General features: G+C 39.9%; 1 protein-coding gene across 5 annotated transcripts in view; it reads left to right on the top strand.

Annotated features, from left to right (window-relative positions):
* nrxn3a (neurexin 3a) overlaps positions 1 to 14,445 on the top strand; it is a 275,340-nt gene that overhangs the window by 34,521 nt on the left and 226,374 nt on the right. For all 5 annotated transcript variants that reach the window (XR_005993299.1, XM_041812741.1, XM_041812742.1 and 2 more), the window contains exons 3-4: positions 11,375 to 11,395; positions 13,830 to 13,856. Coding sequence is in view for 4 of the 5 variants with exons in the window: in XM_041812741.1 (XP_041668675.1) it covers positions 11,375 to 11,395; positions 13,830 to 13,856 (48 nt within the window). In the remaining variant the exon portion in view is untranslated. The remainder of the gene's footprint in view (positions 1 to 11,374; positions 11,396 to 13,829; positions 13,857 to 14,445) is intronic.

Here is a 14,445-nt window from a genome sequence, read left to right as displayed (position 1 = left end):
CCTTGCGAGCTCCAGTCTGAAACAGTTGTGCCAGGCCTGAGACTGGATCTGACCAAGAGAGGGAGGCAGCAGCTACTAGTGGGGTTTAGTCATGCAAGAAGCTGGTAGCAATGGCTGCTGCTGGTGTAGCGATTAGCTCAGGTGTAGCTATAATGTGGTGGTATTTTTTCAGAACCAATGATATGAATGATATAAATGTTAATTCTCTATCTAGACTAAATATTTCACATTTCTATGTAGTCGGTCTTCACGGCGTTCCATCTGTGGGCCTGCTGAATAAATTGTGAACATTGACAGGAATCTTGTTTGGAAAACGACTGATCAAACTTGCTATATTGAATCAAACTTAACATATTGAAAAATAAAGTCAACAGATTGATTGCAACTCATGTTATTGATTATAGCTTGACATACTGAATAAAAAGGAGTAGATTTTTCAAAACTTGTATCATTGATTATAACTTTATATTGCTTAAAATTTGATAAACTGAATAAAATTCAAAAGACTGATTGAAACTTGACATATTGCCCAGCCCCACTGTATTTCAAAACCATATTTCCTGTTAAATCCTGAGCTCAGAGCGCTCTGTGATAAAGCCTTTTGTTGTATAATTGATGAACATGCAGTCGGCACATGCAATTGAGTCTGGCTGCTTTGCTTTTTCCCTCTGCCCTTAAAAAACTATTGCTGTGTGTTTAATTATTCATGATCAATACTCATTTTCCAGGCTTTCTAAACCAGCAGCTACACAATAATCTCACTCCTTATAAGATGATCGATACCACTTAAACGAGAAAGTCGCTGAACTCTTTTTTCCCCTTGATGAATTCAGATCAGAGGTGATTTGTTTTAATGTATTTATTCACTTATTTTCCCTCCATGTTGCCTTTCCAGCGCTCCTTATAACCTCTCACAAATATGGAATTTGCATCCCATTTGAACTGACTCCAAATCCGCCGCGGCGCAGACAAAAGGCCACAGGATCTGGAATTTAAAGATTAGCTTTTTTATCTTTCTCTGCCGGTGTTTGAAATAAAGGAGAGGAGGGAAGGGTGGGGGCTGCTTATCCTCCTCTCTGTGTCTTGGCTGTTTTTGCCTTTGCTCAGCTGATGGACCGGCTGGCATTTAACTGACACAGCGGGCTCCTAGGGTAAAAAAAAAAAAAAAAAAAATGTCTGTGCTTCAGTCTCTCCTCGACTTGTCTGTCGTGGCAGACACTTGAGAACAGCAGAGGACTTGTTGGTGTGTGGAGTATGTAAGAAAATGTGCGAGCTCAGCCGCTGCTTTGTCACGACATCAGGCGAGGAGAGAGGAGGCTGCAGCAGCTCATGTAGGCCCTGATGGGGAACTACAATTCTGTTATGAGGTAATCCAGTTCAACGGCTTAACACTGCAAATCAGCCAATCACATGGCAGCCAATGCATTTAGGCACATCGACATGGTCAAGATCATCATCAACGAAGGTCAAGCTGCGTAGATTTTCACCATCATAATCATCTCTAAAGGGACTGGAGAGAAAAAGGGGAAATATCTTGTGAGTGGCAGCTCTCTTGACGAAAATGCTTTAGCAGAGGTCAAAGGAGAACAATAGACAGAATGCAATGATTTGTAAATCTCATAAGCCAATATTTTATTTACAATAGAGCATAAACAACATATCAGAGGTCGAAGCTAAAACATTTTACCATTTCATGGAAAATATGAGCTCAGTTTGAATTTAATGGAGTCCCTCAGAAGTAAAAACGGGCAGAGGTGCACCATTAAAAATAGTGGAATAATTTCAGAAAAATGTTCCTCAATGTGAAACTGCAAATACTTTGAAAATCCCACAATCTACAGCCCATAATATCATCAGAAGATTCAGAGAATCTGTAGAAGTCTCTGCGAGCAAGGGACAAGGCTGAAGGTCAGTATTGGATGCTTGGGATCTTAGAGCTGAAGTTGCTCTTTCTGAAAGTTCTGACTGCAGAATCATGGGTGCATCAGCTGTGGGCTGGGCGATTAATCGCCAACAAGATTAAATCACAATAAGGCCTGCTGCACTTTTCAAATTGCAGAAGTTGCAATATTGATGTAACTTGAAATATGTCACAATAACAGTTTAATAAATCATTTTTTCGCAGTGGCAGAGATTTTATGCACATTATGCAAACATTCGAGTGTCTTTTTCTATAACGGTTTACCAAAATCCTCCTCTTTGTGTTTTATGTATGTTTTTTTGAATTAAAATGAGTGACATAAAAATGATAATGCCCTTAAACAAAGCAAGTTACATCGCATTTGCAATATAAGCAAAACTAGTTAGCTCATTCCATCTAATATTGATGAAACTTAGTGTTACTTCACAAAAATCATACCCCATCTGCGATCAGCTGGTAGCCAGCCTCTCCTCCTCCACCCCAGCCGCCTCCTTTATAGCTTAAAGCTTGTTGCACCCCCATATTCAGATTCATGCTACTATGGATTAATTGCTTCGGGAATAAATTTGTTGTTTTCAATACACATAGTCTTATTTATGGAATTATTTATTGCTTGAATTTGTCAAAAATACACAAGATTAACCCAAGAATAATCACGTTTTGAATTGCAATCGCAATATTCGGCAAAAAGGAAAAAAAAAATTGGCAATTAGATTATTTTTGCAAATCGTTCGGCCCTAATCAGCTGTCAAATATTTTGGGGGGATTGAAATGGGTCAGCATGACTTCTCTGAAGTAAAACTGCACAAAAATGTCAGGACTCATTTTCTGAGAACCATGAATGTCCACAGCAGAATATCCACTGTAAGTTAAAACAAAAGAATAAATAAAAGGACAGATAAAACATGGCTGGTTTCAGTTTTTCAAAAGGGTTTCCACAGTTACATCAAGCTTCTATTTACGACTGTTTCAGACCTTTATGACACGATTTCTTTGAGTACCGGATACAGTTTTATAATGCCATGTTCTGCCTCTATTTATGTCCTGATGCTGTTAAGAGGCATTTGAATATGTTGTACAAGTATCCAACTTTACATCCATAGTCATCTCTACATACAGCATCCTCCCACTCCCTCGCTCTCTCACACTTCTCTCTCTAAAACACACACACACCTCCTCCCCGCCCTGCAGCTCCTCGGCGCTGTGAAGCGTGACTCTGTGAGGGCACGGCTGACCCTCGTAGGCTGATAGGCCTCTTTTCCCAACCTTGATTTACAGCCTCCACATTGGGATCGGTTCCCAGTGTTGATTTACGTCTGGCTCTCTCTCTCTCTCTCTCTCTCTCTCTCGCTCGCTCGCCCTGTCTGCGTCCTGCGAGGCGTGAGAGGTGAGTGGAAGCAGGAAAGTCGAGCAGCCCTCAGAGTATTTGGATTGTTGATTGTTGGGGGATAAATAACGCGCTTAATGAGGCTGGCAGAGGTGGGCTGGTGGAATGGCTGTTTTCTGAACACATCAGGGAGAGAATATGACTCAACGAATCAGCACCACATGAATCTGCACCACTAATCTGAGAAACTAAACATCACCAGTACAAAAACTCCAATCTGAGCAGGTGTCTTTGTCTGCTTTTGGATGAAAAATAACACATTAAAAATGTTACATGCCAAATTTAATTTCACAAGGCCAGATAAACCTCTCACTTCAGGGTATTAAAAGCAAAAAAACCTGAATTATTTACAATAAGTCAAAAAAATCTGCTTAAAGAGCAAGAAAATTTGACTAGAGTTGCATCTTACTCTTCAAGTAAGATGCAATAAATAACTATTTTTAAACACCGAACAACTAAAAATTACAGCAGGTTTCCAGTTTATGAGTATCTGATTAAAGCAGTGCAAACAGGACTATGAGCTCCTCTTCTCTTAAATTAAAGATCAATTGATGAAGTCACAGAGGAAGAAAAAGGCAGAAGGATTGCTGAGTTATTGAAAAGAATCACTGACCTAAAAGAAAGTCAGAAAATACTTTGAGAATTGCCTGCTAAAGCAGTTAGAAGTCCAGATATAGACTCGTCTTTTATTTGAAATTGCAATTTTTTTGTGCTTTATGCCACATAGGCAGTCATACAGTGTATGGCTATAAAAGTATTTAGTACTCCTCTTTTCTATATTATGCCGCATTCATTTTACCCTCGAGTCTTCCAGGACCAGCTGCTGAGAAGCATCCCCACAGCATGATGCTGCCACTACTGCGCTTCACAGTGAGGATAGTGCGTTTGTGGTGATGTGCAGTGTTTGGTATCCACCAAACATGACGTCCTGCCTGATGGCCTAAAAGCACCATTTTGGTCTCAGTTTAGTTTCAGACCAAAGAACTTTCTCCCACTTGACCACGGAGTCTTCCACATGCCTTTTGGGGAACTCTAGTCAAGATTTAATCTTGACTAGAGTTCTTTAATCTGTCAAGATTTAATTTGCGAAGCAGATGGATTTGCCCGTTTCCATGTTTCTCACTGGCGAATTCATCTAAATTTAGGATCAAGGTCTGCCCCTCTGCATATTTAAAGGTTAATTTCATCATTTTAATATAGCAACCCTACTACCAACAGGAAGTGACACAACTGGGCACAATTTGTAATCTTGCTGTTTCACAGGAAGTCACAGTTACTCTTAAATGCATCAAATCTCTTATGATTAGGGTTTGCCCTAACCTTGCAAAGCAGATGGATTTCACGTTTACGTGTTTCTTACTGGTGAATCCATCTTGCAAAGCTCCCGTCTGAACCGTTTGGGCCCAGAAAGAAAGTGACATGACCAATCAGCGATGAGGGGCAGTACTTTCAGGCGCCGCAGAGTCATGTGGTAAGCAAGCAGCGGCAAGAAGCCGGGGCAATAATGGCGGAAAAGCTTAGTGTGGATGCTGCTAAAGCATTGGTTTTATCAGAACCTGACAACATTTCTTCGTTAAAAGAAGAACATAGAACAGCAGTGAGTTGTTTTCCAAAACGACAAAAGTCGTGTACTGACATGTCTACAGTTGCAGTGGTTCGTGCACCTCAGTTGCGGCTACATCATGTGTTTTGTTGCTCTGATTGGCCCGTAAAGATGTGACACACAGAATATTCATCGAATCACACGGGTTTTTTTTCAAATCATCTGCCCTTTCCCAAACGCTTAGTATTGCAGGTTTTTCAAATGGATGTGTTTCACACATCCATCTGGCGTGTCAGGTTATTACCTAGTCCTTTTACAAAATAAATAAATAAATAAATAAAAATCCAGGATGGTTGAGTCCATATGTATGAAAAAAGCTTATTCTAAGTTCTAAAAGGTATTTTATATATTCAGGAGATTAAGCTAAGTTTGACACATTTCACCTTTAAGGCTTGCTTACTTTGTCCGGTCTCTTTGATCTGTCGCACAGTTCGTAATGTCTAAGGTCCAAACTCTACTATTTTTCATTAAATAAATCTGATTGGATGAAATTATCAGAAACTAGGTTTGAAAACTAGAAAATTAGAAAAAAAAAATCAAAAATTAGAAAACTAGGTTGCAGTTTGTCATTAAGGAGTCTATTATGCGTCCCAAGGACGGGGATGTTTGGATGTTTAAAGTGTTTCAGATCAGTTAGAACTGTCCTGATGTCTCTTTAAAATCAGGTAAGGCTAGGTTTAAACAATCCTCTCATGTGTTGTCAGCCTTAGTGTGATCGCTGGTCTGCTGACACCCGGCCGACAGTCGACCAGCTGTACGCCGTGACTTCCCCAACAGGAGCAGATGGCTGCGGCCCTCCCTGACTGTTCCTGCAGCCGCTCATGTGTTCGTACCAACATGAAACATGTCTGCTGGAGCAATCGGTCAGAGAGGAGGTGATGGAGAGGATGATGATGAAAAGAGTAACAGTAAATCCCTGACTCCATCCTTTATCCTGAGGGATGCAGGTTTACCTTCATGTTAATAATGTGCAGAAAACAATCCTGCAGAGCTGAAAGAAGGCAGAATTTTCAAAACCCCCATTAATCACGCCGCTCTCCCACTTTATCCAACACATCATGAATCATCCCTTTAAGTAATCCACTTTGGGCTCTAATCCCCCGCTATCCTCGCCTCACCTTTCTGCTATTGAATTAAAAGAGAGAGTCATACTCACACCTAGATTATGCATTCAGTGATTAATAAATAAGTTTGTCAAAGCGCTGATGAGTCATCCCAAAAAAGGTGATCTGGATTTTATTTGAGGAAGAGTCGGGGAGCTGGAGGATGTAAATGAAGAACGACGTCTCCCAGCTCCTCCTTACTATAGTGAGTTAAATGTCGCTGGGAATCACACCTGAGACTGTTTTAGTGGAGCCTTATTAAATATGTTTGCCTTCTTTTTATCCCCGTCTCACTATCTATCCGCACAAAAACACTCCAAAGCCTGATGGCTGTAAACAGTCAAAGGAAGTAGGTCAAGATAAAGAGCAAAATAATGAGAGAGCACGAGGGACGGGAGTGAATGCAGCCGATCATCAGGAGAGAGAGATTGAGCTTTGAATGATGGATTAGTCAGAGTCAAAGTGGAGCGGCAGAGAGAGAAGTGAAAGATGGATTTCTTAATCTCTTCTCTCCCTGTTGTTACTTCTTTTTATCTACTCTCTCCCCAGTGGTTAGGAGTAGCTCTTCTATAGTTCCACAACATCGATCTGAACGCTCGTTTTTACTCCAGACTGTTCAGCTATGGCAGCTCCATCCATGATAGAGGTGCAGAAATACTAACAAACACTCATTGCAAGGCATGGTTTGGTGCACCAATACGTCTGGGTGGAGATAAAGGTAAACCAGTCCATGTGATGGTTTTGTTTGGAACTGTTGGCCAACCACTAGTAAAGAACAAACGAAGAAAAAGAAGACACAAACACAAGAAGAATAGTACCACCAAAAGTGTTCGTCAGAGCTTCAACACTTGCCCGCTTCTGTAGATCAGCTTTATGGGTGACACATAGATGGAGGCATGACAAACTTGTCCAGGAGTAAAGATCACCAGAGTAAGGCAAAACAGAAAACAAGCATTAAACCACTCATCTCTGCTGTTTTTACAACCCGGTTCCAAAAAAGTTGGGACACTGTGTAAAATGTAAATAAAAAAAAAGTTCAATGATGCAAATCTCAGAATTTCATTCACAACAGACCATAAACAGCATATCAGATTTTCATTTTCACCATTTCACCATTTCATGAAAAATATTTGCTTATTTTGAATTTAATGGCAGCAGCACATCTCTAAAAAGTTAGGACAGGGTCCAATAAATTGTCTAGATGGGAGCATATTTTGCTGCATAACCTCTATATACTTTTTAGCATTGATAGTGCTTTTGAAGATGTGTAAGCTGCCCACGCCATAGGCACTTATATAACCCAACACCATCAGAGATGCAGACTATAGAGTCACATGACGATCTGGATGGCCCCTCTCCTCTTTAATCCACAGGACATGACGCCTGTAGTTTCCAACAGAATTTAAAATTTTGATTCGTCTGACCACAGAACAGTTTTCCATTTTGCCTCAGTCCATTTTAAATGAGCTTTATCTCAGAGAAGACTGTGCCACTTGTGGTTTGTGTTCACATATGGCTTCTTTGCAGCGAACTGTGTTGACAGACAATAATTTCTGCAAGTGTTCCTGAGCCCATGCAGTGATTTCTAGGACAGAATCGTGTCTGTGTTTAATGCAGGATTACAAGCATCCAATATTGACCTTTGACCTTCTCCCTTGTGCACAAAGATTTCTCCAGATTCTTTAAATCTTTTGATGATATTATGTACTTTAGATGGCGATAGAGTCGTCACAATTTTACGTTGGGGAACTGAGCTGTAGCCAATTAACCTAATTAGTTGCAAAATGCTTATCCAGCTGTCTTTGTTGCCCTATCCCTGCTTTTTTATGTGTTACTACCATCAAATTCAAAATATTCTGATATTTTTTTTTGAAATGGTAAAATATCTCAGCTTCAACACCTGAAAAATTATTTATGTTCTATTGTGAATAAAATATAACCTTGCAAAGCACATGCATTCACCCATTTCTATGTTTATCACTGGAAAATCCATCTTTCAAAGCTCCCATCTGATCAGTCTGGGCCCGGTTAGAAAGTGACAGGACCAATCAGCGTCCAGGGGCAGTACTTTCAGGCGCGGCGGAGTCGTGATGTAAGCAAGCAGTGAGAAGTGGCCGGTGCAATCATGGTGGAAACATTAGTGTGGATGCTGCTTTAGCATCAGTTTTATCAGAATTTAGAGATGTCTACTCAGCAACCTGACAATTACGGCTTTTCACCTTTCGCTTTTCAATTACATCTACACGTTGTTTAGATGTAGGTGGAGACGTTTTTTTAACGTCTTTTCAACTAATTTTTGCTGAGTGGGTAAAAGCACACCCTGCCCAATTAATCCAACAACAGAGAACACACCATGTCACGAACGCCCCTTGTACATACCCATTGTTTCTGGGCAGTTTATTAAGTTTATTAGTATCAGAACAGTTTTGTTAGAAAACTATGTATTGTAGATAAAATGTACACACATTTCTTACTTAATTCTTTCAGTATCATCTAAACAATTTGGATGAATTTACCACCCAGAAAAAACTGTGGAAGGAAGCACAGACACCCTCAGCTCCACTTAATTCGATTTAAGTGTTAAGTTTGTGCTGAGTTGTCAATGTGTTTAATGTGTTGTTATGTTTATTTACCATCTGGCTCCACTGATTTTGTAGCTCTGAGGTGCCTGAAATGAATGTCCTTCATCAAACATCATGTATGGGGTGTTACCAAGATGGATGTGGAATATCCCATGACATGACTGTGTGTCTTGAGTCTGTCTGCTGTTACTGTCAGGCAGGACAGGGGTTAAAATACAGTTTTATTTCTAGAACAGAAAAAAAAGACTATACAACAACAAAAAATAAGGGTTAGGATTATGAGGCTGTGCAAGAATATTTAAACTGAACCCTCATGGGATTTTTTCAGTTATGTAGGGAAACATTTCAATGAAACAGAGTACTGGGAAAGTCTGGAGCGACTTCTGTGACACTAATAGTCCACAGATGTTTTTTATTTTTGGATTTGTGTGCAAAATGTACACACAACGTCCTTGCTACAGCCGTTTAAAACGAAACAATATCCTCACAAATACTGCAAAAAAAAAAAAAAGTCCAGTGGTGTGAGTGCACACACATTTAATCTGCTCTAATCTCCTTCTGTCAAGAGTTGCTCTTCTGTCTGTGTTTGAGTCCAGAGTTCAACGCTGCAGAAATCTCTAAATAATCAACTGGTGCAGAAAAGACACAGAGGAATTAAAGCTTTAGCAAGATTATCCCAACGCAAACATTTACACACACACACACACACACACCCACACACACACCCACACACACACACTCACTCTCTCCCGGATGACCGTGTGACCAGCCTGCTCCTCGCTGGAGCTCAGCTGACTCTCTGCGTGTTCGGTTTGAAGTGAATTAATATCTAATGCATATCTGATTGACTTCCATCTGCTTGTGTTCACATTAACAGTCTAACACGGCCAATTAGAGCTCGCTAAGAACATTTAATGCATCTCAACTCAATTACCTTACACTTAATTTTACAACTACTTCAGCCCTGTGAGTGTGAAATACTAAAGGCCAAATATATTTATAAAAACAAAGAATAACAGAGGTTTTCATCATGAGCATTGTCTGATTTTTGCTTTGTTCAGGTGTTAGCTTCAAGGAAATACCTTCTCATTGATCTGTGCTGCATGCGAGTTTACTTTCAAAAAAGTATTTTGTAATCATGATAACATAATTTAAACACCACCTTTAGAAACAGATACTTAAAGCAAAATTATGTCACAACGTCCAGGCCAAACAGAGAGAAATCAAAAACAACCAAACAGAAGTTATAGCAAACCTACAGTGCTTAACAAATTTTTTAGACCACCTGTCATATTTGTCTCAGAGACTATCCAGCATCATGAAGTGCTTTAATGCGGACTCTTTCTTTTTCAGTGAGCTCTCCATGTTTTACCATTTTGAACAGGAATGAGGAATTTCAAACTGAATTCACCCAAATTTGAGCCGGCTCACTGGGCTTCTCTGAGAAGTCAGAAATGAATCAAGCATAACATTCAACCTCTAAAACTAATTTTCAGTTCAGGAATGCAAGTAAATAACTATAATTTGACTATAATTTAAAGAGCTTCTACATATTGGTGTATTAACCATTGCAGAAACATAAAAAATGATTTTGGTAATTACCAATGCTGTTAATTTAGGGCAGCTGTGGCATAAACCTTACTTTGGCTAGGGTTAGGGTGGTCTAATACATTTGTTAAGCACTGTATGTCATTTTGATATGTGTTTGCTTTAACATAGAGTTTGCTGATGCAGTGTACTTAATTGTTATTTATGACTTATAATTATTTATTTCATTTGTATTTATCTTAGGTCAGAATAACAAACTTGCCTACCAATATGCCTGTTTCAGATTGGCAATGCCATCATGGCTTTTATACATATTCTCTTATTGAACTGTGTTCTGCCTAGCAACAGTTGAAACGGAACATTTTGATTGGGCAAAATTACTGTTCTTTTTCACTTAAACCACAGTAAATGTTAGGTTTTAAGCGTTTTATTTTCTCAGAAACATTGTGTTTCGATGTTTATTTCTTGAATCTGGAATGATAGAATAAACTGAACTGATGATATTTACAATTCTTGTTTTTAAAAATACCCAGATCCTCCTCTGACGGCCTAAGGGATCATTCCAGTTCCCATTTACCTTTTAGTCTTGAGTCACTTTGTCTTATCTTGTGCTGTTGATTGTGTGAGTAAAAGGAGGCCGACTTACTTACCGTAAAACAAATCCACCTCCAGGTACAAATCAGGTAACGTAACCTAACCCCCAGTTGGTGCCAGGATTCAGTTACCCTGAAGTTTGGCTGTGGATATTCATGGTTCTCAGAGGAGTCCTTGGTTTCTGATGCAAGAAGCTGCATTATTTTTTAACAAACTACACAGATTTCATGCCAGCACCACTGAGGGTTTACATGGGTCTGACTGCAAACATTTAACCGAGGTGCTCCGAGCCTTCATGTTTGTTCTTGCTGCCTGTTAATAAAAGCTACAAGCTAAAGGATGTTTTATGTCTTTTTGCACATTTCTGTGATTTAGAACCTGAAAGTCTCCCTGAAAGGAAATATCCCACACCAGATATTTCTCTCCTGTATATGATAATTTTCCTATGATATTTTAACCCCTCATCATTAAAACCTTTTGCATTTTAAAGCACATACACATGGCTGTGCCCTCTGCCAGCCCTCTGTATGCAACATGAAGTGTGTGATATTTTGCATGACAGTCAACATGCAAGTGCAAAGAGTGTTTCTAACGCTGCTTTTGTTTGCTTTTTGTTTCTCTCTCTCCTTCTTCCAGAGGTCAGCAACAATACACCAGGTGAGTTTCATGATTAAAATGATCTTAATATGACACGTGATGACCGCGGTGTTTTTGCTCAGCTGTTCAAAGGACTAGCAGGGTGATTCAAACGCGGTCTGTGATTCTGTAATATGAGGCTCCTGCTGCTGAACACGTGGAGATTTATTATCAGGGTAGTGTGTCAGGTCAGTTAGGATATCTGCATGCTGCTTTAAATAATCACTGTTCAGGGTTGTTTCGTCATATAGAGATAATTTCAGCAGGATTTCCTGAACCAAGGAAACAAAAAAGCATGCTCCAAATCACTCCGATCCGTATTTAGGAGTAGGTTTGATAAGTAGCGCTGATTTTCTAGCTATGTGCTGCTGAAATAAGAGAAGAAAGCAAGTCAGTATGACAGTTAAAGAGCAGGAAGAGTGTCAGATATCAAGATAAAGTGTGGCAGTATAGAAATGGTGTGGTAATATTTAATTTTGAAGTATATCAGGCATTGGGGATTGTGGTCAGTGGGGCAAAAAAAACAACATTGTCTGGTTGCAGACCTTTCATCTCTGACAACATTAATCTGAGATGCTTTCTATTTCAGAAAAGAAGTGCCATCATTGTTTTAAATTTTCAGCTTAATTCATAAACAAAGTCTTTCAGTTACAGTCATGAAAAAAAATACATTGCAAACATTACTAAGCAACATTTCAGAAATAAAACAGAGAAAAAGATCAGAGGTCTAATCCAAGACTGAATTGTGTATCGACCCATTTTAGAAGTAGTTACACGACTGGTGTCTTTCTTTAAGCCGGGTATACACTGTGCGATTTCAAGCCGACCATACGACAGTCGAGGCAGAATGTCATCTCATACTGTACGACTAAATCGCTTATGACACACAACCAGCGCGCATGAGTTGTGTGCTCACAGTCTACTATTCGACGGCCGTGCACAACCTGAGTGCTCACGCTGTGCGACTGTGGACTGTGACGGAAATCCACTGAGTTTCCTTTTTCAAAACACTCACACACTCAGGGTGAAGTGTCTCCAGTCATTTTCCCTCTCTCTCTCCCCCCTATAACTCTCCCACTATCTCTCTCTGTCCCACACACACAAACAGCTTCACCATCTGTGTCAGCTGCAGGTCAATGGATAGGAATATTTCCTGCTTGTTTATTTCCTTTATCATAGCGGGGTGCATCAGAAAGTCATTCCAGCCATTGTCATGGTAATTCAAGACATTGTCTGACAGTTTACAAAGGACGACAATCCCCCAAAGTTTTTTATTCTGCTCACGTTTCTGCTCTGACTGTGAAGTGTCTGGAGTCGTACGACCAAAATATCAAACATTCCAGAAATCCTCCCGACCAGTCGGTAGCAGGTCGTGGGGTCGTAGTCGGGCTGTGGTCGGCCGTCGTACCACCCTGTACACAGCACAACAGAGGACGCCTGATCCGACTGAAAGTCGGACCGACTTCAAAGTGAGTCGTGCCACTCTAAATTCGTGGCTGAATCCCAGGAAAATCCCACAGTGTACACCTGGCTTTAGCAACCTTAGCTTTCACTGAAGCTAACGCTAGCATACTGAGTGTAAACTACATCAGTGTTGATTGTGTTGACTAAAACTATGACTGAAATTGTTCGTCGACAGCCTTTTTTCCATGGAAAAACTCGACTAAGACCAACAAAAACAGATCTTTGATGACTAAAACAAAGTTTAGTTTTCGTCAAGATGACTGAAACCAGACTAAAATGTAGTTTAGTTTTCATTGAAAATTTAAAATCTGTCATATCTGTCAAAACACCACGCATCTGTCACTCTTCTGCCTCTCAGCTGTAGAACGCAGGGACCCCAGGTTTGGCAGGGGGCAGAGACCACACTACAGTGGTTTGATTCCAGATTCAGGGAAAAGAATAAATGCTTGGAATAAAAGTTAAGACTTAAATGTGAGGACTTTTGGACTAGACTAAAATGTTTTTGAGAGACTTTAGTAGATTTTTAGTAGATTTTTTCTACCTGACAGGTAGCTTCAACCCCTGGGTAAAGTCTGGGGATATTTTGGCCTGTTTCAAGCCTCTCTGCATCTTTAGAAAGAAAAAGAGCTCCATAAAACAGCTATGAAACTACAGAACAGACAGATCAGCTGGAGATTAGCTTGAGAACAAAGTGCATTTTAAAGAGCTCCTCATTAAAAGAAGGCAGTTTGGTATAAACGCAGTTTTTAATGTTCATTTTGGCTAATTGGGGTTTAAGAGAGATTTCCAGTTTAAAGCAGACTTTGACTTCTACCACCATGTCAGTTTTTCTTCTCTTAAAGCCTCCTGCTGAGCCACAGGAAGCTTTTGTGTGTCTGTGTGATTTGATGTCATGATTTCCTCCTGGAAAAACATGTTTCATCACAATACCTCTGAGTATTGAAACTAAGAGTCCTCTGTCCTCCTCTCTTCCCTGTCTTCCATCCTGAAGGCCTGGCACACATGATGGCAGAACAAGGTACGCTGCTTTCCTCCTCTCACTTCCTGTGATGTTTGTGGTCGATGCATGTAGCTGCATGTTTGTGTGTTGGTGTGGAATATACCGTTAATTTCAACTGTTGATGCAATGAAATTATAACAATGCAAATGTATTTTCTTTTCTGTTATGCAAGGAGAAAACACGACTACACATTTGATGTGACAAGACAAAGCACTGTTAAGCGGTTGTGTAAACACTGATCTGATGAGGCTTTTTTTAAAGAGCAGTGTAGTTTGGTCTACCAGAAGTTTATGTTTTATACAGTTAAGACATTTCTACCCAAACAGGAAGTTAAGTACCCCTGCCTTAAGAAATAAAATAACAACATAAAACCACAACAACAACAGTTTGCTGTAAAAATCTCACAGCTTAACAGTAAACCTTACTGGGTTACGTACACAGAAAGATCAAACTGTGAAAGTGCTAAAGCTGTCACATAAACCAGTTCAAACAGGCATTCAGTTAGTCATTTTGTACATGCACTCCTGCATACTTCTCAGCATCTAACAGTGTTAAACAGTGTGTTGGTCAGAATAAGCACTTTGGATCTCTTAGCTGTTTCTCAAAG

Source organism: Cheilinus undulatus, linkage group 18 (genome assembly GCF_018320785.1).
Source record: "Cheilinus undulatus linkage group 18, ASM1832078v1, whole genome shotgun sequence".
NCBI classification, from domain to species: domain Eukaryota; kingdom Metazoa; phylum Chordata; class Actinopteri; order Labriformes; family Labridae; genus Cheilinus; species Cheilinus undulatus.
The sequence above is the reverse complement of the archived record's forward strand: the minus strand, read 5'-3'. Positions and strand labels throughout refer to the sequence as shown.